Here is a 23,269-nt window from a genome sequence, read left to right on the forward strand (position 1 = left end):
CCCCACCTCAAGGACTTCTCAGAGACACAGGCCAAGGGAGACGCTGTGTTTACTACACAGGGAATAGACACACCACCCCAGCTGCCGCTGACAGAGTGACTCCAGGTGCTGGCCCTCAGGAGCTGAAACTGGTGCCATTAGCTGAACATCCTGACCAAGGTCACACTGCTTCTGAGCTTCAGAAAGACTTGGCCCAGAGGCTGGACTTTTAAGCTTGTGATCTCACCCTGCCTTGAGAGTCTGGAACTTGAGCTCTGGCATAGGCCCTTGAATCTGAGAAGTCTAAGGAGCAGCACCGAAGCCAGGCTCTGCAGAAAGAGCAGTGATGCGCCTCAGCCACCAGGCGGCGCACATCCTAACAGAACAGTCACAAGCCTCAGCCCAAAATCCGGGAGTCTTGACTTGAGGCAACAGAGTAGGGAGAGCTGCTTTTGCTACTGACCCGGGTGAGACTCTCCGAGCGAGCATGTCCCTGCTTTTCAGTGGGCCTCATCCATGTTCACCTTCAACACGGAGTTGGCAATACATAGGGTCTGAGCTCTGTTGTTTTAAGCATGCTCAATGTCCACACTCCAGGCCTGGAGTCCAGAACACAGCCCAGAGCTTCTGGCACAGAGTTCCACTGAGTAATCAAATTCACTCCTGGACTCAAACCTCAGAAAGACCAGGCCTATGTGGCTTGGGGCTTTCTGGACTCGAATCCTGGATAATACTTGTGAGCTCGGATACATTTCTTAACTTGTCTCTGCCTCAGTTTACCCCTCTCTTAAATCAGCATACCTTCTGCTTGCCTCGGAGATTGGCTTATTAGTGTGAGGTAAGTTCATTTGTGTGAAGCAGGCGGGCAGCACATGGCACTGAATGAGCTCTCAATAACTGTCTGCCGTTCTGATGGTTCTCAGGCCTGGGGCTCTGAGTCAACCTTAATGAAGTTCGTGGCAGGGAAGGGTATAGAGAGCAGGGGAAAAGAAAAAAAGCACAGAGACAATGGAGCCAGCCCAACTTTCTGCTTCTGTGAAGCCCGTAAACCAGGCCAGTGTTCCCCAGAGGGTGCTCTGTGAAAGAGATCAAGCTGGCTGAGGAACAAATCACACTGGGCCGCCCCGCTGCAGGATTTCTAAGGGCCTTTGGTTTTTTGACTCACTCTCCCTTTGCAGTGGCAGAGCCTCCTGCTGTATTAGTGCATGAAAGAGCATGCTGTGGGGAGCCTGGGCTAAAGCAGCCTCTCCCGGCACTGAACAAAGAAACAATGCACAGGGAGGCTTGGGACATGGGTACCTTCTGCCTGGATCCTACCCCTGGCTCTGTACTTACACCATGCAATAGCTGCCTTCAGCCTTGTGCCCTTCCCAGCCCCTTCAGGCCACTTCATGGGGGACAACGTCCCTGGCTGCCCACAGAGTCCAGCATTGTCCCCCCACCCACTCTTGCATACCCTTCTCTGTGCCCTTCCGTTAAGAGATTGATCACACCCACATAGCCTCTGTGCAGCCAGACACCCACTCCATCCCCACTATGTTAAAACCTCAGCTGTGGCTTGCCTGTTTCCATTCATTCCTCTATGTACGGGTACCTAGCACAGGGCCCAGGACTCTGGAAGTGTCCAGTAAACAAATGTCCCCCAGAGCCCCCAAGTCCAGTCTCTAGCTGGCCTTGCATTCATCTTGCATCACCGTATATCCATCACTCCCACACCCTCCTCAAGGGCAGACCCTCCATGGCGAGCGCTCAGCAATGACCCCATGCCACAGGCGGCTCAGGGAACTTCACAGCCCACACCAGTGCCTCGCCTGCACAGTGGGTTTTCTTTCTCCTTCCTCATTGTGCAAAACGGCTCTGATTTAGTTCATTCTGCACAAACTCCATCCTCCACTGTCTCCAGGAGGAAGCCCACAGCTAGAAAACCAAACTGCCTCAGACCGGTAACCTGACCCTCTTGTCCTTCCCTTGACCATCCTCTGAGATGACCGCCAGGGCAGAGTGTGCCTTTCCTGCCTTGCACCCAGACCCAAGTCTCCTTCAGGCAAGGGCCTACTGTACACTGAGCCCCATAGTCACGGACAGGGCCTCCAGATACTTAGTAAGCCTTCACCAGCAGGAGGCAGGCAACCATTTACCCTTCCTGACAAGGGAGCTAAGTGCTACCACCGCACTCATTTGACACTGCGAACTGATCTGTGCTTAGCTAGCGAGTGCAGGGGCAGGGCTGGGGACTGCTCATGAGCCTGCTCCCCAAGTACCTTAAAGAATCCAATGATGCCCACGCCGTAGGCTACACAGTACTTGTCCAGCAGCTCCCGGTTCCAGGCGTCCAGGTTGACATACTTGAGGATGTTCTCATAGATGATGAGGGCGAAGCGGCCACGGCCCTTGTCCGTGAGTGTGGGCATGTCCCCCTTGCCCGGTGCAATCTCTGTCCGATACTTGAAGCGACTGGATTCCAGGATTGCCACCACCTCCTGGCCCAGCTGTGAATAAAGGCTCTCCACAAATACCAGCACCAGTGGGTCTGTTCGAGAAGGGGCGACCGCCTGCACGGGCTTGATTGGCAGGAGGCGGCTAGGGGCAACAGGTGGCGGGTCCCCACAGTCGGACTCAGAAGCATCTGCCGAGGGCTCGAGGCCCCGGTTCCAACCATATAGGTAGTAGGCAGAGACAAAGACGCTGAACAGGCAGAAGACGAACAGCAGGAACAGGACAGCCTGTGGGGACAGGTGCCGACACAGCCTCCGGAGGCACGCCAGGGCAGGCATTCTGGATCCCAAGATCTCAATCAGCAAAGGCCCAGCCTGGCCTGGTCCCCCAAAGTCCTCACACAAGAGTCCCAAAAGCTGTCCACTGACTGAGAAATGCAGAGACTTAGGAAGTGAGGCGTTTGAGGGCAGTGGAGGGAAGGCTCCGGGCCCCTGGCCCTTTTGCCCAGCCAGGGGCACAGTCTACAGGCTGGTCTTGTTCCTTCCTTCCTCTACGCCCCTTTATGTCACCATGGCAAACCCCAGCGTGGTCCTGTGCAGAGCAAAAGTGCCCCAGGGCGTCAGGGCCCCCTGGGAGCAGTCAACAGCAGGTCAAAAGACACCTGGCCAGGCAGGGGGCACCGCATGCCGCTCGCTCCTCACACTCCTCACGTTGGGCCCGCGGGGTAAAGGCTGGGATGCTGGGGAGAAAAGCAGAGAGTCTGAGTGGGCTTTCAGAGTCCGCTGACCACAGATATACAGGTCTTGACAAGGTGGGCTCACACTTAAGACCTGCCACCCGACCTGGTCCCCCTTTATCTCTCTGAACCTCAGTCTCGCCACGTGGGAGACGGGACAAGCAACAAGAACAGCCATAGCATAAGGAGTCGGAAAACGAAGGCCAGCAATGCCTAGGAATCATGAAGAATGTACGTAACGAAGCGTCCATCAGGGTAGCTGTTGGCTTTCATTATTATTAGGCCAAGACTAGGCCAAGAAAAATGTAGGGCTAGAGAGATGGCTCTCGGGTTAAGAGCACTGGCTGTTCTTGCAGAGGACCTGGGTACAGTTCCCACCACCACATGGAGGAGGCTCTGCACTATCTAAAGCTCCAGTTCCAAGGAACTCAGTGAGCTTTTCTGGCTTCCACAGGCACAAGGCGTGTACATGACACACATACACACATGTGGGCTAATTTACAAACAATAAAAACAAATACAGCATCTTTTAATAAAAAAAAATCCAGAATCAAAATATGACACTACACAATTCCAAGACTGGGGAGGAAGAGGCAGAATTCTGTATCAGGACCAAACAGCACAGCCTCCTGTCCACTAACCTTCCTACCTCCTGCTTTTCCATCCTTTGCCAACCAGCCTTTCTTCTAAATGACCCCAGCAACCCCCTTCCGTAACAGAAGCAGCCAGAGCAGGAATCCAAGGCAGAACTGTGTACAAAAGCCTACAGGAAGTCACTACCTCTGAAGCACCAGTGAACTCTCCTGTGAGGGTCCTTCCATGCTGGGGTGTGGCTGAGAGTTGATGGAGCCAATGTGTCTAAGGGGCCTCATACAAGGACACTCAAGAATGGGCAGTTTGCCCAGATGCAACCATGAAATCTCTCCTCCCCACATACATACTTGGCAACCTAGGTCAGTGGGTACCTGAGGACTGATGGGACAGGCAAGGACCTCCTCTAAACCGGGCCTTACCCACTCAGACAGCCGTAGAACGCTAGGTTCTAGCTCTTTCCCCAGCCTGAGCCCCACCAGGATTGTCCACGCCAGAACACCCATCTCTCTCTGGAAAGAGTGAGCAAAGACCACACACACTGTGCAAAGGCTCCAATTCCCATGTTCCCACAGCAGGCCTGGACGCCGCCACCCTCCTTCCCCCTCCCCCGCCCCTATGACAACCACAGTGACTTCACATGGGGCACCCCTGCAGAGCTAGCCAGAAGCTCCCCGTGCCAGAAATCACAGAAGAGAGAGAGACTAGGCCGAGGCACCAGATGGGGAACCGGGACTCTGGGGGTTGGCCTTATGGGTAAAGATCTCTAAGCTCCTCCTAGGCCCAGCATGGGACCACATGACAGACAGACAGCCAAGAGTTGTACTTCTAGGAATTCATCCTGGATGTAATCACTGAAGAAGCATGTAAAGATTTCCCCATGGGAGGAGCAAGACAGGGTGGGGAATGGGGGAAGGAAACGGAGAGACAAATAGAAAAATAAGGTTCAACGGCTGCAAAGATGGCTCAGCAGTTAAGAACGCAGCTGCTCTACCACCAGAGGATCTGTGCTCTACTTCCAACACCCACACGGCAGCTCACAACCATCTGTAACGTCAGTTCCAGGGGTTCCAATGCCCTTTCTGCCTCTCTGTGGGCACCAGGTATGCATGTGGTACAAAGGCATACATACAGGTAAAACACCCACACCCATAATAGAACCATAAATCTTTAAATAAAATTAAAAACTCACATACAATTCCATAAAGAAAGCCATCATTTTTGTTTACAAACTTAAAGCTCCTACAAAGGACCAGGGAGATGGCTCAGTGCACTGGAGCGCCTGACAAGCACACCTGAAGTGGGTCCCTACAGCGCACATAAGAAGGCAGCGTCAGTAGGAGCCATAACCTCAGCGCCCCTGCGTCACAGTGGGAGGCAGGGGAAGCTCCATGAAGTCTCTGTGCCAGCTCTCCTCGAGGATGCAGCAAAGCAGCAGAAACAACCCGAGAGTCCCTGCCACAAAAAATGAAAGATGGCAGACGAGGGCCAACTGTGGAAAGATGTTCTCTGACCGCCACATGGATGCTCTGGCATAAACAGGCCTGTGTCACACACTATCACACACACACACACACCATTAAACAAACACAGGATGGAATTTCTTTTTAAATAAAAAGGAAACACATACTTAAAAAAATATATATATTTCTCTACACGAATCCAAATCTCAGTGTAGCTTATAATAGCAAGTGTCCAAGATGGGGTAGACTCTCAAAACCATAATTGCAAGCCAGGCATGGTGGCACCTGTGAAATCTTAGCATCAAGAGGACATGGTGGGATGATCACTACATGTAGTGAGTTCAAGTCCACCAGGGCTATATAGCTAGGCTCTGTCTCAAGACAAACAAACAAACAAACAAACAGGAAATCCTAATGTGACAAGAGGATCCTAGGCAAACAGAGAATGTAGGACACAAACATCTGGAACAGACTTGGGGGGTGGGATGTAGATGCAAGTGCGTGTGTGCGTGTGTATGTGTGTGTGTATGTATGTGTGCGTGCATGTAGAAGCTAGAAGATCTCAGGTGTCATACTTCAGACAATGTCTTTTTCCTGATGTAAGATCTCTTATTGGCCTGGAACTCACCAGGTAGTCTAGGCTGCCTGGCCAATGAACCCGAGGGACCTGCCTGTTTCCACATCCCCGGTGCTGGGATTGCAAGCACCCGCTACTTTTCTTCGTGAATCGTTAGGAGGGAACTCAGATGCGTACACCTTGCTGACTGGGCTACCTCCCCAGCCCCTTGGCACATATACAATTGAAACAATCTGTATGAATATCCTTATTTCTGTTAAATATTTTTACATACAGGTTAGGAACTATCACACAAACCCATGTTAACACTGGCATCTCTGGTGATTTTCATGTTGCTTCGTCATGCAATAAGGAGTTGGTTCAACCTGTGCTATGATGTACTGTGACTCGGTGCATACACTGCCCTTCTCTGAGCTTCCTGCCTGTTAGAGGAGGCTTCAGTAGGGAAAGAAGCAGCCTACCAGAAAGCAGACATCTGCGATGCTAGGGGGCAAGCAAGCATGGCTGGTGGGAGAGAAACATGGCGTCTAGAAGTGAGCAGCTTTCAGCCTCTATAGAAACGGGGAGGAAAGAGGAAGGCTTCGTGGGGTCAGTGGTACTTGAGCAGGCCTGAAGAAGGAGGAGCCAAGCATGGGAGAAGGAAGGGCATGGGCAGCAAGCTAGAGATAAGGAACTGTGATGCTTTCCAGGACTCCCTGCAGTGCCAGAGACCAGTGGAGGAAAGGGCAGGTGACCCAACAGAGCCAGGAAGGCTCACATGACCAGTATCTCACTTACCAATGATAAAGACTTTCTACAGCCACAGCTGTGGCCAGGCCTGATCCTACACCATGTCAACACGGGAACACAAAGTGGGGGCCCATGGACATGGAAGGGGGGGTCCCTAATGGTCCTGCCCATACCATCCATCTAGCCCCTACAGAAGAGGAGGTAGTGAGCTCAAGTGTGTATCACTGGCCTCAGTCTGTCCCATTAGCAGCCCTCCTGCTTGTTAATAATGCAGTTCATGGCCCCGGGCATCTGAGGGTCAAGGGCTCTGATGGGAATCTGACAGCATTTTCAGATAAAAAACAAAAAAAAAGTGCACATTTTAAAACTGTACATGGCTGGCAGAGGTTGAGTGAGGGTTGGGAGGCTGACTGGACAGAGTGTAGCTGGTTCTTCCCCAGTGAGATGGCTCTGTGCAATGCTGAAATCCTATCCTTACACACGTGCCCCAACCCACGGAATGTGTAACATCAGGAGTGAGCCCTGCTGTAAATGAAACTGGGGTTAGGCACAGACTTATGAGCTGTAACACTGCACTGCTGCGGTGGGGGGGGGGTGTCACTGATAATGGGGGACACTGTGTGTGCAGCAAGGAACACTACTCTATCAGTTTTCCCATGAAAGCAAAAAAAAAAAAAAAAAAGTTCTTTGGGAAAAGGAGAGCCAGTTCAGCAGTGAACAGCTCTTCCCAAGGTCCTGAATTCATTCCCTCCACCCACCCATGGGAGGGAGCTCACAGTATCCTGTAACTCCAGGCCTGGGGATCCAACACGCTCTTCTAGACCCCATTAGCACTCCCACACACTCAAATACAAAATAAAATTAATATACATGTACGTACACTGTAAATGCAACAATACCAGAGAACTCAGAGCACATGTCCCAAGTCCAAGCATGAACCCAGAGTCCTACATTAAGAAACCTTCAGAAACCTGCGGGCTCCAGATCACATCAAGCCCCATCACCCAGGAGCTGTGCAATCCTGGGACAATTTACTTAACTACTCGATGCCTCAGTTTCCTACCTAGAAGCCAAAGAGATTACATCCTATCTCTCAGGCTTATGAACACAAAGCGGGCTGAGAGGCAGCATGGCACACCGCGCCGAGCCGTCCTCTGCTGTTAGCATTCGACCCCGTTGCCTCCTTAACATGCTCACAGTGATCCTCACAACATGGACAACAGCTTAGTTCACTCAGCACTGCAGAGCTCATCTCTCCGGCAGGCCTGGAACCTAGCCGGGGCAAGCCCTGATTTCAGAGAGCAAAAGTAAGCCCAGAAGTAGGGCACCTGCTCCATACACCAGGGGGCCTTGCCCAGCTCAGTGCAGTTCATGAAGCTATCTTCTCATCTTCTTCCTCCTCTTCCTCCTCTCCCTCTTTCTCCCTCCTCCTCCTCCAAAAATTCCTATGTTCGGAGGTTGTGGCTGGGATTCCCCAGCAGGAGAGGGACAAAGCCTTGGCAAAGTCCAGACCAGAGAGAGGAGAAAATAACCTGCTCCCTTGTAAACAAAGCAGACTGCCCAGCTTTCTGGTAAGGGACCTCTGCACACGCTCCATGATCCACCAGTAGCTACTGAAAGCCCTTCTCACCTTCTCCATGACAGAGCACCAGGACCTATGGGGCAAAGAACCGGGGAGCATCCACTCCTTCCAGAATCACCAAGGCTTCCGGCCAGCTGAGGCCAGCTGGGCTCTTCCCTGCAAACCAGAGCCTTGTCCAGCCAGTCACCATATTAGTCAGACAGCTCATGATGTCCCCATCCCCCAACCTCCTGAGACACTCAGTCATCCGTCACATCCCAGTTCCTGTCACAGCCTCTCTGAAGTCATTCCCAACCACTCCATTCCTACCCCAAGCCTAGACCTTAGTGCCTTCCACCCCTTGCCAGAAGATGGGAACTACGGTCCTGCAACCAGAAGGAAGATGTGTGTTCTCTAGTTTACACAACATTTTTCTTTCATTTAGGAGATGTCTCCTAATGGTCTGAACCTTTCTAAGTTCTCTTTCAAAAGGGCACACCCAGAACTAGGGAGATGGCTCAGGGGGCAAAGCTCTGTCACAAACGTAAGAGGGAGGGCTAGAGTTTAGATCCTGAGCACCAACACAAACGCCAGGTGGGCACGGCAGACCTCCTGTAATCCCAGTGCTCAGGAGGCCAGGATGGGATCCCCAGCAGGGTGTCTGGCTTGACAGGCCAAACTAGAGAGTTCTGGGCTCAAGAGCGAGACCTTGCCTCAGTGTGCAAGGAAGACAGTAACCAGGAAAGACATCTGACATCAGCCCCTGCTCCACAGCCAACATGTGCACTTGCTCACCCGTGTGCCCAACACGCCTGCACGCCTATACACGCACAACACACACACAGCATGTTCCAGGAACGACTGGGTGTGCATCCCCACACCTGCCACCCACTGAGACCCTGCCCACCTGACTGGCTTCAAAGAGCCCTAGAGAATAAACTTTGCTTCTGCCCTGTCACACAAAGGTAAGGACCGAGGTCTCAGTCACCGTGGAAGCACCCACGCTCTCTCAGATTCTGATGTCTTCACATAGGAAGACTAGTTCTAGGCGAAGGTCCGTTACAGTCCCGGGAAAACCACTCCATTTTGATTCTTCCTGACTTTGAGTTAGTCTTTCATTCCTCTAATAACAATCACAACAAGTTACAATTCTAATTATCATCATCATGATGACTGGTACTGTCACCACATGTGAAGCGTTTACTATGAGCTCACACTGTGTTTGCCACCTTTTATACCTTATCTCATATAATCCTTACACTAATGTGTCGATATCCTCATTTACAGATGAGAAAAATGAGGCCTAGACACTGTCATTTGCCCAAAAATCACAAAACTAGACCATTGCACAGCTGATATTTGAACCCAGACCCCATGAAAAGGAGTTCTCCGGAGTCACAGGGGACCCTTAGCTGTGCAGCTTGGGAGGGACCACAGCCACAAAGCCCTCCAGCCCTCAGCCTGACTTCCACTGCACTCTCCCAATCCTAGCCTTAGCTTTCCCTGCCAAAGTGCTGGAGATAATGAATGAGATGCTCTGGTTGTCATGGAGACACCATGGCAACCCAGCACTTTCGGGAAATGTGGCCACTGCTCCAGAGTTGAAAGTCACTCTCCTCCCTACATCCCTAGCTCAAAGTTTCTCTACAACCCTACTTGGAACCCAGAGGAAACTAAAGACTTCTTATAGAGCAAGCTGTTCGGAAGATGGCAGCAGGAGAGGGGGCAAGGAACTTGGCTCAGATGAAAGAGGGCCTCCAAGATTGAGGCTGAGAGCCCCCAGAACAGACGGGGTGAGCTGTAGATTTGAGGGTGAAGTGTGTCACCATGTGCCAGCAGGTCCGGAAAAGCACTCCGTGATCATCTTCCCAATACCATCAGAAACAGAAGCAAAGTGGCTGCTAGCCACAGTTAGGGCTCAGGCTGAAGGCAGTCTGCCAGGCTGGGATCTTGGCTTCGTTATTTACCAGCCTGTGACCTTTAGGCACGTCTCTCAACTTCTCTGAACCTCGGTTTCCCTTCCTCTACTGAAAAAAATAAATCAAAAAATTTTAAAAAGTAATTGTGCCACAGTCTTTTCTATTACATGATGTGTGGGTGTAGTGTCTTATACCTATAATCTCAGCACACAAGAGGCTGAGGCAGGAGGACTTCTGACAGTTTGAGGCTCTAGATCTTTAAGGCACGTGCGTGTGTGTGTGTGTGTGTGTGTGTGTGTGTGTGTGTGTGTGTGAGTGTATACACGTGCATGCGCGCAAGCAGGTATATATGTATGTGTGCAGGTGGTGTGTGTGTGCATGTACAAACATATATATGGACTCCACAGACACCAGGCACACACAAGGTGCATAGACATTTGTGCAGGAAAAACACTTTTCACATAAATTTAAAAATTAACAATAAAAACATCAAAAAATAAATTAATTAAAGACAATAACTCCAAATTAGCTTAAAAAAAATGAAGCCAGACACAGTGGCATACACCTTTAATCTTAAGGAGACAGAGGCATGCGAATCTCTGTAAATTCCAGGCCAGACTGGTCTACAAGAATTTTCAAGGCACCCATGGCCACAGAGTAATACCTTGTCCCATAACAAAACAAAACAAAACAAAACAAAACAAAACAAAACAAAACAAAACAAAACAAAACAAAACAAAACAAAACGGGATCTGCAGTCTAGAAGATAAGAGGATGAAGGCAGAAAGGAAAGGCAGGCCGAGAAGCTTCAGGAGGAAGTGTCACTGTGACATCATCACCCTAGGAGCTGCAAGCACGCCGATGACCTGCCAGTTCCCTTGGTCTGTCTGTCACATACCATGAGGTGCCAGGCACAGCACAGGGCACTGAGGAGGCAGTGGTGACCCAGAGCTTCAGGGAAGATTTCTGGGAGCTTCAGGAATCTCAGGTCTCCAGTGTAATGCTGCATGGGGTGAGTGAGGGAAGGTCCTCACAGCCCAGCACAGATTTTATTTCCAATCTGAGCCAGTCCTGACAATGCTGGGCACTCGCCTTCCAGTACACACACCCTAGTTCCAGCGGATGCCCAGGCATACTCACTCACACAGAGCCATGCTAAAAGACATCACTGTGGGCTTCCATGAGCACAGACTCTGAGATCAGAGAAAACCCTGCAGGCTGTTCCAAAGGGTCTTCATGATAGCACTTGGCCAAGGACTCGGGAAGACAGAGTGGTGACATTTGCAGGTCCAGACACTAGTCTCACAAGCACCTAGAGCCATGCCCCACAGCTGGCCCAGTTCCTCCCAGCCTTTACACACCACCATCCAGTCACACTACCACCCACCACCCAGACACACCCTACAGCGGAGCCACACCCCACAGCCACCCGGCCTGGTCTGCCCCACCCTTCCACATTTACTTCCCAGCTGTGAGAGAGTTGTTCCTTTCTAAGTTCTCCCAGGAGGCCAAGACTAGGAGCAATCCCTTCCTGGTAGAATTTGTGGCACTCCCATCCCCCATGATCCCCGCAGCTCTGACTGGCCTGTGGCCAAGCTGTGACATGCCTATCGGTCACCCCACCACTCCACAGCCACCTTTAGCCAAAGTGGTTTAGCTTGGACTGACAGGGCCACAAGGGCATAGTCCACCCGCAGTTGAGTATACAGGGCTCTGAGGGCCTGGGTGAGGAAATGGAAGGGACTCTTAGAACTGTACCAACCAGGAAAGCCCTGCTCCCACCTACCCTGACCCCTTTTCTTATCCACTAAAGCCTTGCCCACCCCACCTCCTTCAAAGCCAAGTCCTGCTGGGCCTCAGACGGGCTGTGGTGGCTTTCAGGGGTACATGGATGAGGGGACTCCTCTACTGTACAAGCCTCCCACGGCCGAGAGCTTCCATGTCTCCAGCAGGTGCTCACGGCAAGGAATCCTTACCTTCCTCTTCAGTCTGAGGCAGGAGTCTCAGCCAGCTGTACTAACTACAGCTACTTCCCTTTCCTGGACAACCACAGGGTGAGATTACCCTCATACCGGTGACCTCTATTTCCCTGACAGTCTACATGAGGAACTGAGGCTCAGGAGACTCTCAGCACCTAGCCCTGGCCCAATTCACACAGACAACTGCTGCTTCCCAGTGCCTGAAACGCTACATCTCCACTCCTGCACTGTCCACTGTGTTTCACATGCAGGGACCCTCTGTAGAAGGAGTCCCACATTCCCTCCCTCCATCAGCCAGCACACCAAACCGCACTGTTCACCCTGCTCCTTAGCTGGGAATTTGTTCTGGGTCTCCTCCTGGCAGGCAAAGGCAGGCCCAAGACTGTGGGTGGCTAATGTCTTATGCCCAGCAGGGCCTGAGTTGAAAATTTATCTCTGTACCAGCTCTGAAGAAAGGTTTACCAAGCAAACAAACAGCGGGTGGGGGATGGGCTCCGTGGATAACAAGCCAAGGCAGGACAAGCTATGCTCCAGAGGCACCTTCCCCAAAATAGGGCTCTCTCTGCTCACTCCAGTATGCCTAAAACCATTAAATCCAGCCCAATTATTTTCCCTGGGTTCTGATCACAGAAAGAAATCTGAGCTTAAAGAAAAAGAGTGTTTCTTTATAACACCCTCTCAAGCCCCCCACCCCCACTGACAGCCACTAACCCAGAGGGAACTGATCAGAGCTATGGTGAGTACCCCTGCTGTGCCCACCACACTAGGTGGGGGTCACTAGGTGTGTACTTTATAGAAAGAAAGTACTGCTGGGCGTGGTGGCGCATGCCTTTAATCCCAGCACTCGGGAGGCAGAGGCAGGTGGATTTCTGAGTTCGAGGCCAGCCTGGTCTACAAAGTGAGTTCCAGGACAGCCAGGGCTACACAGAGAAACCGGCTCGAAAAACCAAAAAAAAAAAAAGAAAGAAAGAAAGAAAGTACAGGTGACTGTCTTAAATATAGAAAGGACAGGTGACTGACTTAAAGATCACACAGCTGAGTAGACACAGAGCTAGAATGGCCCTCCCAGGACACTTACGAAGTACACTCATAAACTCCTCAGAGCCCCACCCCCACCCCCACCCCCACCCACCACACAGCATTCCACACCATTCTTCAGCCAGGTCCACAGCCAGAGGAGCCTTGTCCTCCCCCACCCCAGTAGGAGCCCTACTGAAAAACAGGGAATGCACACACACTCTCTAGTCAGAGGCCTCATGCTAAAGAACAGGGAAAGAATACAGGTCGAAGCAGCACGTCTTGTCATGTGTTCCCTGTAGAGATCAATCTATGCCTTGAACGTCTCTGCTCTGCCTTCCTTTCAGGGAATATGGAAATGCCATCCCCTCCTGTCTTCCCACTCCAGGCTGACAAGCATCCCCTATGGTTTTGAGAAACAGTACACACGCCGATGTGTTAGCCACATCAGCACCCAGCCCTCCCTCCTCAGGTGTTAGACTTGGGGATAAGAGGGCACACTCCCCTCCAACCATCTAGAAGGTGAAACAGAAGAACAGCAAAGCAGGAAGACATCTGGGTAATCCCTTCTGCCGAGCCTGTTTCCCCAGCTGCACACTGTGACGTGGTGTGTGCACCACAGCAGGAGGAGTTTAGGACCTATTGTGGGAAGCTATGACAGTGGTCAGCAGGCTCTCCCAAGATCCACAAAGTCTGGATGGTCGTGACCAGTCCCTACCAAAACCCAAGTTAAGAACTTGGATCTCAGCCGGGCGTGGTGGCACACGCCTTTAATCCCAGCACTGGGGAGGCAGAGGCAGAGGCAGAGGCAGGTGGATTTCTGAGTTCGAGGCCAGCCTGGTCTACAAAGTGAGTTCCAGGACAGCCAGGGCTACACAGAGAAACCCTGTCTCAAGAAACCAAAAAATAAAAAAAAAAGAAATTGGATCTCCAGGGCCTTCTCTTTGGCATGCCAGTGTGGTGGACTGAATAAATACCCCATAGGTTCATAATGTAATGCCCCAAGTTAACCTGTAAGCCCCATCTCCCAAGGACCACATAACTTCCTGAAATGCTGTGAGTTGTAGTTCTTGGCCTATAACAAAAGCCTCATTAGAAAGTACGGTAGCAGCCGGGCGTGGTGGCGCACGCCTTTAATCCCAGCACTCGGGAGGCAGAGGCAGGAGGATTTCTGAGTTCGAGGCCAGCCTGGTCTACAAAGTGAGTTCCAGGACAGCCAGGGCTACACAGAGAAACCCTGTCTCGAAAAACAAAAAAACAAAACAAAACAAAACAAAAAAAAGTACGGTAGCCTATAGGTTTGTCTATAAATTCCTGTAGCATGTGTGTCTTAGGGTTTCCTTGCTATGAAGGGACAACTCTTACAAAGGGCAACATTTAGTTGGGGCTGGCTTACAGTTTCAGAGGTCTAGTTCATGACCACCATGGCGGGAAACATGGCAGTGCACAGGCAGGCAGTGCACAGGCAGGCGGTGCACAGGCAGGCAGTGCAAGGCAGACAGTGCACAGGCAGGCAGTGCACAGGCAGGCAGTGCACAGGCAGGCACGGTGCTGGAGATTGAGCTGACAGTTGTATATCTTGATTCAAAGGCAGCCAGGAAAGACTGTGTCACACTGAGTGCAGCCTGACCACATGAAACCTCAAAGCCCACCTCCACAGTGACATTTCCTCCAGCAAGGCCACACCTCCAAATAGTGCAATTCCTATTCAAACCAAAAGGGGTCTTGGGGCCATTTCAGTCTTGGTCAGTACTTAACATTGAATAAAGCTTGCTTTAAATTTGGCCCAAAAAAGTAGAACTTTTTTTCTCTGACAAATCTGAAGATTAATAATATATCTGAATGTTTAGTTACCAGGCTGTGGGACTGTATGAAAGGATTAAGAGTCGGTGGTGTCCTTGCTGGAGAAGGTGTGGCCGGATTGGAGGCACACGTATGTGTCACTGAGGGGTGGACTTTGAAGTTTCAAAAGCCCATTCCAGGCCCAGTGTCTACGTGTCTATCTGTCTGCTGTCTGCCTGTCTGCCTCACCGTCTGTCTGTCTGTCTGTCTGTCTGTCTGTCTGTCTGTCTTTTCCCTCTCCCTTCCCCTCCACCTTCCCTCTCCCTTTCTCCCTCTCTCTTCCTGCTACCCATGGATCAGGATACAAAGCTCTCACCGGCTTCTCCAGGGCCATGTGTGCCGCCATGTGTGCTGCCCTGCTCCCTACCATAGTGATGATGGACTAAGCTCTGAAACTGTAAGCCAAGCCCCCATTAAGTGCCTTCCTTTATAAGAGCTGCCTTTAGCTGACGGTGGCACACACCTTTAATCCCAACACTCAGGAGACAGAGGCAGATGATCTCTGAGTTTGAGGCCAGCCTAGTCTACAGAGAGAGAGTTCCAAGATAGTCCAGAGCTATACAGAGAAGCCCTGACTCAAAAAGAAAAATAAATAAATAAATAAATAAATAAATAAATAAAGAGTTACCTTGGTCATGGTGTCTCTTCCTAGCAATAGAACAATGACTAAGACACCCAACTCTGGTTTGATGGAGCTAAAGCTACATGTGTAACAGCTAGCACTTTAGACCTCAGCACCCAGGGTCCCACGGTCCTGAAGGAAGTCTTCCTGAGTCACCTGCCTGCCTCAGGTGTTGCTGTTGAGCCCCCTCTCCCCAGCTATCCCAGGAAGCTATAGAGCTAAACCCTTCCCCTTCACATCCCTCAAAGCCATCTCTTCTTTCTCAGCGTCCTCAGTAACCCACCAGGCCAGCACTCCCCTCCATGACGGCCCATGGTGCCAGGACACGCATGGAACCTGTTCCCCCTCCTACTGACAGGCAGAACTCCAAGCCAGGCTCAGGAGCCTACTGTACACAGGCACAGCTATGTGGGTCTACACACACACACACACACTGCACATTAACACACATTCAGGCCAGGCGTGGTGGCACACACCTTTAATCCCAGCACTCGGGAGGCAGAGGCAGGCAGATTTCTGAGTTCGAGGCCAGCCTAGTCTACAAAGTGAGTTCCAGGACAGCCAGGGCTATACAGAGAAACCCTGTCTCGAAAAAAACAAAAAACAAACAAACAAATAAACAAACAAACAAACAAAACCAGGAAAAGCAAACCAGTAAGCAGCAAGACAGGGGAACCAGGGTGCGAGTGACAGGGCCACCAGGTGTTCAGGCAGTGGCTCCTCAGACGCTCTGCATCTGGCTGCATCTCTCAAGGGCTCCACACTCACTTCACACAGCTGCACCTAATCGGAGAGCCAGGACAAGACATTGAGGTCTGCCTAGTTCCCTTCTGGAAAAGAGGAGGAAAGGAGATGGTCCTAGGGCGCCCAGAGCCAACAACTTTGTTCCAGGAAGTCTCCTGTTCACTCAACTCTCTTGCAGGGCAGCCAGCCAGGACTCCTGGACCTCCCAGGTCTCCCAAAGTACAGGGACCCCCAGAGCAAGTAGAAGCTACCTGGAGGTACCCTCCGTACAAAGGAAAAAGCACGGCCCAACCCTAGCAGCTTCTGGCTTCTCTGGTCCCTCTCAGGAAAGGTAGCAGAGAGGAACAGAAGGAGGCCTTGCAATCGACAAGTGTAACCAAGTTCCTGCTACACTTGACTTCCCATGTACCCTCCCCACCCAGCCTCAGTTTTCCTACCTGTCCTGAGAAAAGGAGGAAAGACCGATACCCCGTCTTGGTACCATCTGGAAGTCAAAGTATCCATGACGGTGGCATTTGGCTCCTGACCCCGCCCTAGCTGAGCTGATGGGCCCTTCCCACTGTCCCGCCCCACAGAGGAGGAAGAAAAGTGACTGGCAGAAGCACAGAGGGTGTCAGAGTCCCTCTGAGTGTACACACACTAGAGCTGCACAGCTTTCACGCGGCCATGGCCCAGAGAGCAGCAACAGCTTGGCTCTGGTTACATAGTAAGCTGGGAAAGGTCGGGCCAGCAGGGACGGCTCAATGGCGACCAGCAGTCAGAAGTGTCCACCAAAGGGACTTGGACTTGTTTTCTAAAAGACACCCCCCACACAGACCCCAAAAAAGAAAAAGACCACAGCCTTTCCCTAATGGCAGAAGCTCAGGCCCAAGAGCGGCAGCAGAAGCAGAAAGATAGTAAGATAGTGTGTGCACACTTGTGTGCGCATACTTAGGGTGTGTGCGCATACTTAGGGTGTGCATACTTGTGTGCGCATACTTGGGGTGTCAGGATGGACACTGGGCTAACCTTATAGTCTCTTATGTCACACCGCAAGCATGACAGGGGCCCTGCCACTTAGAGATAAATCCTGGAAACACCTACATGGGATAAATAGCTTTAACCACCTCTTAAGAAGTCATTTTTTGCCCAGCACTTGAGAGGCTGAGAGAAGACAATAGAGAGACGGATATCATCCTAGATTACAGAAAACAAAACAAAATCCTGAGCAGCAGTGAGGCAGAAGAGCACCCTAAAGCCAGCTGGGCCAAGAGATGGCTGAGCCCTGGGGACACTAAAACCTGCAGGCCCTAAGGCCAGTACAGAGGAAAGCCAGAGGCTACAATGATTCTGGCAGAGGCCCCTAATCTCCTAGAGGCCTGGTGGGCACAGCACGGGCCTGCTGAGACAGAGGACGTTTCCTGAAGGCCCACATGAAAAGAGTCTGTCCCTTCAAACTTGCTGGAGCTTGTCACCATGATAAGAGCCTGCTGCCAATACAGGGGAGGTGGGGGGGCATGAGGGGCTCAGTGCAGTCACTCGGAGGCACAGCTAGCAGAGAGGGTAGAACAGGCCAGTGAAGGAAGATGGCTTCTCTAGAGAGCTGAGACAGAACAAAGGGCGCACCTGACGTACTTCAGACGGGATCCATTTGAAAGGGATCAGGGCATTCTGCGTGTCACCAAGTATCCCAAAGGCTCAGGAGAGCTGAAGCTGATTCTTAGACACTCCTCCCAGGGCTCTGCTCAATGAAGCAGGCAAGATGTGGGAACAGCTGACACATGGCACAGGCTGGCTCTGTGGGTGAGGGTGGCTCCCCCATGCCTACACATCTCCCAGCTCACCCTGCCCAGAACCCAGAACCCTACTGTTTCCCCTCTGCCAACTGCCTGCTTAGCCTCTGTACCTTCAGGGTCTAACTTCACAGAGGGGGAGACTGTGGCTCACAGAGGTAATGGTAACTGCTCAAACTCCCAGTGGAGGAAAGACTTAGCTGACATTTAAACTGGTGCCTGTCTTGGGTCTTAGTTTCTGACTGTGGCACTGGCCACGGGTTATCCCAACCCCACCAGGTCCTGAGAAACACCACAGATCTTTGCACCTCACCGATTTCCTAGTACGTAATATTGACACTAAAGTGCAGGGTGGCTGGGAACAGGTGGACAGAGAGTCTATGTGGGCACTGAGAACTCTGCAGACTGGCCAGTCTGCCACCTAGCCACCTGTCCACCACTATGGTTAGTGTCCTCCTTGCCACCAACCACTACCTGCCATTTTAAAACCATATACACACAGGCAACACTTCCTCACACAGCTGCTTTAAAATCACATGACGGCTTTGAAAAAAAAAAAAAACCATAATAGGGATTTCTTCCCCCATCCCTGGAAGGAGGAAGCTGGACTCCAAGACACATAACTTCCCCTAATGGTAAACTCAAAACGCACTCCTCTGCCTCCCTGTGCAGAACTGAGTCCACCACACCCTCAATTTGCCAAGCCAACAAGCCAACCGGCTTTCGTGACAGCCATGAGCACATGGGAGAGCTCATGTCTTGCCAGCATGGCACCTGTCATCTCACTGACATCATCCATCAGCAGCCCTGCACACTCAGGCCTCTGCTGATCTCACTGTACAGAGGGGATGCTGGGGCGTCCAGGGGGCTGGTAGGCCCAGGATCACTGTGCTACACACAAACAAAAGAGCTGAATGGTTCAAACCCAAGCTGTGTGGCTCCAGAGTCTAGGAGATCCCAGAGCTAGCAGACGCTAGAAGGGGACAAGAGGTCAGACATACCAAGTCGTGTGAGTGCCTGGCGGGACACGGCAAAATGATGATAACAGGAGGGCAAACAGGAGGGCAAACAAAGCTTGCGGGGAGCCACAAGAGGGAGGCTGATGGAAACGTCTGTCTGGGCAGCAGGCCAGGAGTCTGAGCAAGGGACACAGGGACAGGAGATGGCAGACGTGAGGGGAAGACTGTGTGAGATCTTGGTCAAGTGTCTTGCTTTCTCTGGGCATCAGTTTCCTCGGGTACTAAGGGAAGTGGCTGGAGTGTCTCCAAGGCCCTCTCCCACGCACCTAAAGACCCCTGAAGCTGAGAAAAGCAGCACTGGCCAGTGTCACCCCAGGGACTATGAAATGTCCTTGGCTGTCCTGGCACAGCTTAACTGCTGGAAAAGGCTTTCAGAAGCACAGGGTTCAACTGGCATGCCAGGGCCAGTGAAGTGTGTGTGGGTCCTTAGGGGGCCACATTCCATTCATTGTCAACCTCTCCATGGCTCCACTGAAGCAAGCACCACCCTGCCTGGACCCAGACCAGGAGCCAAGGCCAGCCGCATCCAAGTACACAGAGGAATGCCACTCCAGCCCAGTATGCCCCACAGCCAGCCCTGTTTACAGCCCTGACTGGTTTGTTGCTGTTGTGTTTTGTTTTGTTTTGTTTTGTTTTGTTTTGTGTCAAGGTCTTATTATGGATCGTAGGTGGACCTCAAATGCTATGGTACCCACATTTGGACTCTTAAGCTAGTGATACCCCTGCCTCAGCCTCTAGAGTACTTAGCACTGCAGGTATGTACCACCACACCTAACTCAATGTCTGGAATGCCCTTAAAGTCACCTCAGTGACACCTGTCCCTCCAAGCCTCCCCCCCACATTTCCCTAAGGCTGGTCACTCTACTGCAGAGACAAAGAATCTCTAGGAAAAGGAAAATTACCACCCTCTTCCCTGAGACCTATGCTGCCATGCCAACTCCACAAAGACTCTCAGCTAGGGAAGGTACAGAGCCAGGGCCAGCCCTGTTCTCACTCTGAGGCAGAAGTTCACAGGAAGTTGCTGAAATTCTGAGCAAGACTCATAAGAGCAAAAGGAGACGACAAGGTTAAGGGGATCTTCTGGTACTTTGCTTAAGCATCTTGCCTCCCCATTCCTCAATTTACTTAGCTATTAAAGGGAATCCCTAGCACACCCCAGAACCCCACTATCCCAGATCTCAACACCTCCAGCTGCCCCCCCACTAAAACACAAGTAAGTGTGTTCTTGCTCAAAAAAAATCAACACAGCACTCATAACCCAGTAGGCAGAACCCATCACCCTGACAGACCACACGGGTCATTGCTGCTAACTGCTCCTTTTGAGTGTGGTGTCGAATCTTTGTGAAGTATTTTCTGCAAACCTATCAGGAACTTTCAAAGTAGCCCCCTATGAAGCAGGTGTTAGGATGGGACCATTTATACAGGTGAGAAAATAGAGGATCAGACAGGTTCTTTCATTTGCCCAGAGTCTCACAGCCCAGCAGCACAGGAAGTATTCGCTGTCCATTTGCCTGAGTCGAACTCAAATTCTTAACCACTGTACTATGCTATCTCCTCAAACGTTCCTTACTGCCCTGGGAACTAGACGCCAGGACAACACTGCTGTACAGAGGAGGGTAGAGCAATGCAGAGAGCCTGAGGCCCCCACCTCCCCTTCAAGCTCCCCGAGGCCCACCAAAAGCAAAACTCCTTCCCAAGAGGCACGCCAGACAGAGGATTTGAGACCTTCACCACAATCTGTTGCCCGCTGTCGGGAGGAGGGATAAGGCAGGTTTGCCAAGAGAAGACAGAACTGAGGGAGGTAGACTACTTGTCTCAGAACAGATTCTGGGCAGGCACACCTTACGACCCGGCAGCTCTCAGGGGGGGGCCCCAGGTACTTTCCACCAGTGTGTGCTACACCCCAACAAAACTGACCAGAAATCGCAGTTCTCTCTCCAAGCCTGCTTGTTCTGAGCCCTCCCTGTCTTCTCAGTTAGTGTCAACAATGTCCTTCCGGTGCTGCCAGCCAGCCACACTCTCCTCTCACCCCCACAGCTAATCCCTCAGCAAATCTGTCAGCTCAACCTACAGGATAAATCCAGAGGCAACTCCTAGTGGGCCCCCCTCCCTGCCACTGAGCCACCATTATTCATGGGGGGTGGGGGTGGATGGTCACCTCCTGACAGCCTGCATAACCCCTGCCCTTCCCTGCCCATGATCCCCCTCTGCATGAAAAGCTAAGCAGGTGAGTCCTCCACCCCAAGCCTCTAGCAGGTTCCCCTTGCCTCGAAGTTCTCCCTCCTAAGGGATAAGAAGCCCTTCCCACCCATCCACCCTCCTTCCTTTCCTCCCACTGTCTGCCTGCCCAGGTGCCTTGGTGCTCCCTCTGCCTGGCATGCTCCTCCCTCCTGAGACAGCCCCCCTGCTATCCCCAGGCCAGCTTTTCTCTTCTCCTGGGTACTCCTCACCACTCAGCACACAGTGTTTGCTGCTTTGCTGGCGCTGCCCCCTTGGTGGTGTGACATGAAAACAGAGACTTGGTCTAGTCTGTGTACTGTGTCAGTTCCTAGAAAAGGCCTGAATGAGGCAGATGTTTGTAAAAATGTGTTGAATGTGACTACTGCCTCCCTTAGTCAGACACATCTAGTCCCTGAGCCCTGAAGGGTGATACCACACCCGGGCCTTAGGGAAATCTCTAGGCTTTCATGTGACCAGTTCTGGCCAAATTCCCAGTGGTGACCACTGGTTTCTATGTTCCATTTCTCTCTGCTTCCAGTCCTTGGGCCTCTGGAAAGAAGCTCAAGGTCCTGACACTGGGACTGGCAGGAGTCCTCACAGAGCTGCTGCTGGTGTCCCCCCACAGCCCACAAATGCTCTCAGCAGGTGGAGGGGAAAACCAGGGCCTTGTCTGTCCTTCTCCTCTGACAGCAGGAAAACTATCAGAAATTAGCTTTGTTCTCAAAGGAAAGCACAAAGCCAGTGCCAGGCAGAAGTGGGCACAGAGACAGCTGGCCCATCATAGACAATGCAAGGGAAAACCAAGAAACAGGATGCAGGGTATTTAAAGGGTCACTCACATACCCAGGCTAGTTCATGCCTCCAGGATACTGTGGTCCTGCTCAGTCTTCCAGACCCCAACCTTCTCCTCCTCAGACAATCAGCTGATTGTCTCCACTGGGTGATCTGCCACTAACTATGCAGAGGAAAATGACAGAAGCAATGCCCGGCTTGGAGGAGAAGACCCGAGGTTCCAGCCCAGATTTGCATATACTCAGGCTAACACGTAGAGCGCCTCCGCCCTTTAGAATCTCAGTTCTCTCAGCTGTAAATGGCTTGTTCCATCTTGTACTTAATGTTTCAGCCCATATGCCACCGGACCTCAATACACCAATCATTTCTTACAAGGCCCGAGAGCAGAGGCCCAGTACTTACCTGCTAAGAGCCAAGCTGCCAGCTTCTTCCCCTTCCGATCAGACAAAGCACACCTCTCCTGGCATACCTGTCTCCTGAGCTGCCAGCCCATGGGAAGGGAAACCCTCTGGGCCTTCACCCCACCTCACAAACCTGCCTAATGCGTTATCCTTGAAGAGTTGCTCAAGAAGCATGAGGAGCCACAGAGACAGGGAGGAGCCCTACATGCTGGCCCAGAGGAGAAAGAGAAGCCAGGGGTGGGGGTGGGGGAGGTGTTCCTGTTAAAGTTACTCTGAGGCCCTCTACAAGCCCTGGGCTCTGTGTACTACAACACAGTGAATGCTCAACATGTAATCTGACCTCAAAGAGCTCTCCATGGCTGGATATTCTGGGGAGGGAAAGACTATATCCTAGAACAGAGGCAGGGAACAGAAATCTATAGGCAGTTTCTGTGAGTTTCCCAGAGTTTTCATAGCCACAGAATAATTGTGATTTATTAGCAAAGTCCACTTCCAAAAAGTGTAATCTTCATTGGCTTGGAAGCCCACACCTTAATCCCAGTTCTTTGGAACAGAGGCAAGTGGATTTCTGTGAGTTCAAGGACAGCCTGATCTATATAGCAAGCTCTAGGCTATCCCAGGCTATACAATTAAGAACTTGTCTCAGAAAGAAACAAAAACAAACAAACAAAACTAGGGGGCTGGAGAGATGGCTCAGAGGTTAAGAGTACTGGCTGCTCTTCCAGAGGTCCTGAGTTCAATTCTCAGCAACCACACGTAATGGTGGTCACAACCATCTGTAATGGGATCCAATGCCCTCTTCTAGTGTGTCCGAAGAGTTGTGTACTCATAAATACATAAATAAATAAATCTTTAAAAAAAAAAAGAATA

General features: G+C 51.5%; 1 protein-coding gene across 6 annotated transcripts in view; it reads right to left on the bottom strand.

Moving 5' to 3' along the window:
• The window catches only part of Ndst1 (N-deacetylase and N-sulfotransferase 1), a 63,299-nt gene that overhangs the window by 26,038 nt on the left and 13,992 nt on the right, over positions 1-23,269 (bottom strand). For 2 of the 6 annotated variants that reach the window (XM_021150970.2, XM_021150973.2), the window contains exon 2: positions 2,241-3,154. In XM_021150970.2, the coding sequence (XP_021006629.1) occupies positions 2,241-2,753 (513 nt within the window). In that variant the 5' untranslated portion in view covers positions 2,754-3,154. Of the gene's footprint in view, positions 1-2,240; positions 3,155-10,889; positions 11,340-11,967; positions 12,432-16,632; positions 16,706-22,400; positions 22,595-23,269 lie in introns of those variants that run through there. The other 4 variants (XM_029471719.2, XM_021150972.2, XM_021150974.3 and 1 more) reach the window with 4 other exon arrangements.

The sequence above is a fragment of the Mus caroli genome, unplaced genomic scaffold, assembly GCF_978045245.1.
Source record: "Mus caroli unplaced genomic scaffold, Mus_caroli_1 scaffold_19, whole genome shotgun sequence".
Lineage (NCBI taxonomy): Eukaryota > Metazoa > Chordata > Mammalia > Rodentia > Muridae > Mus > Mus caroli.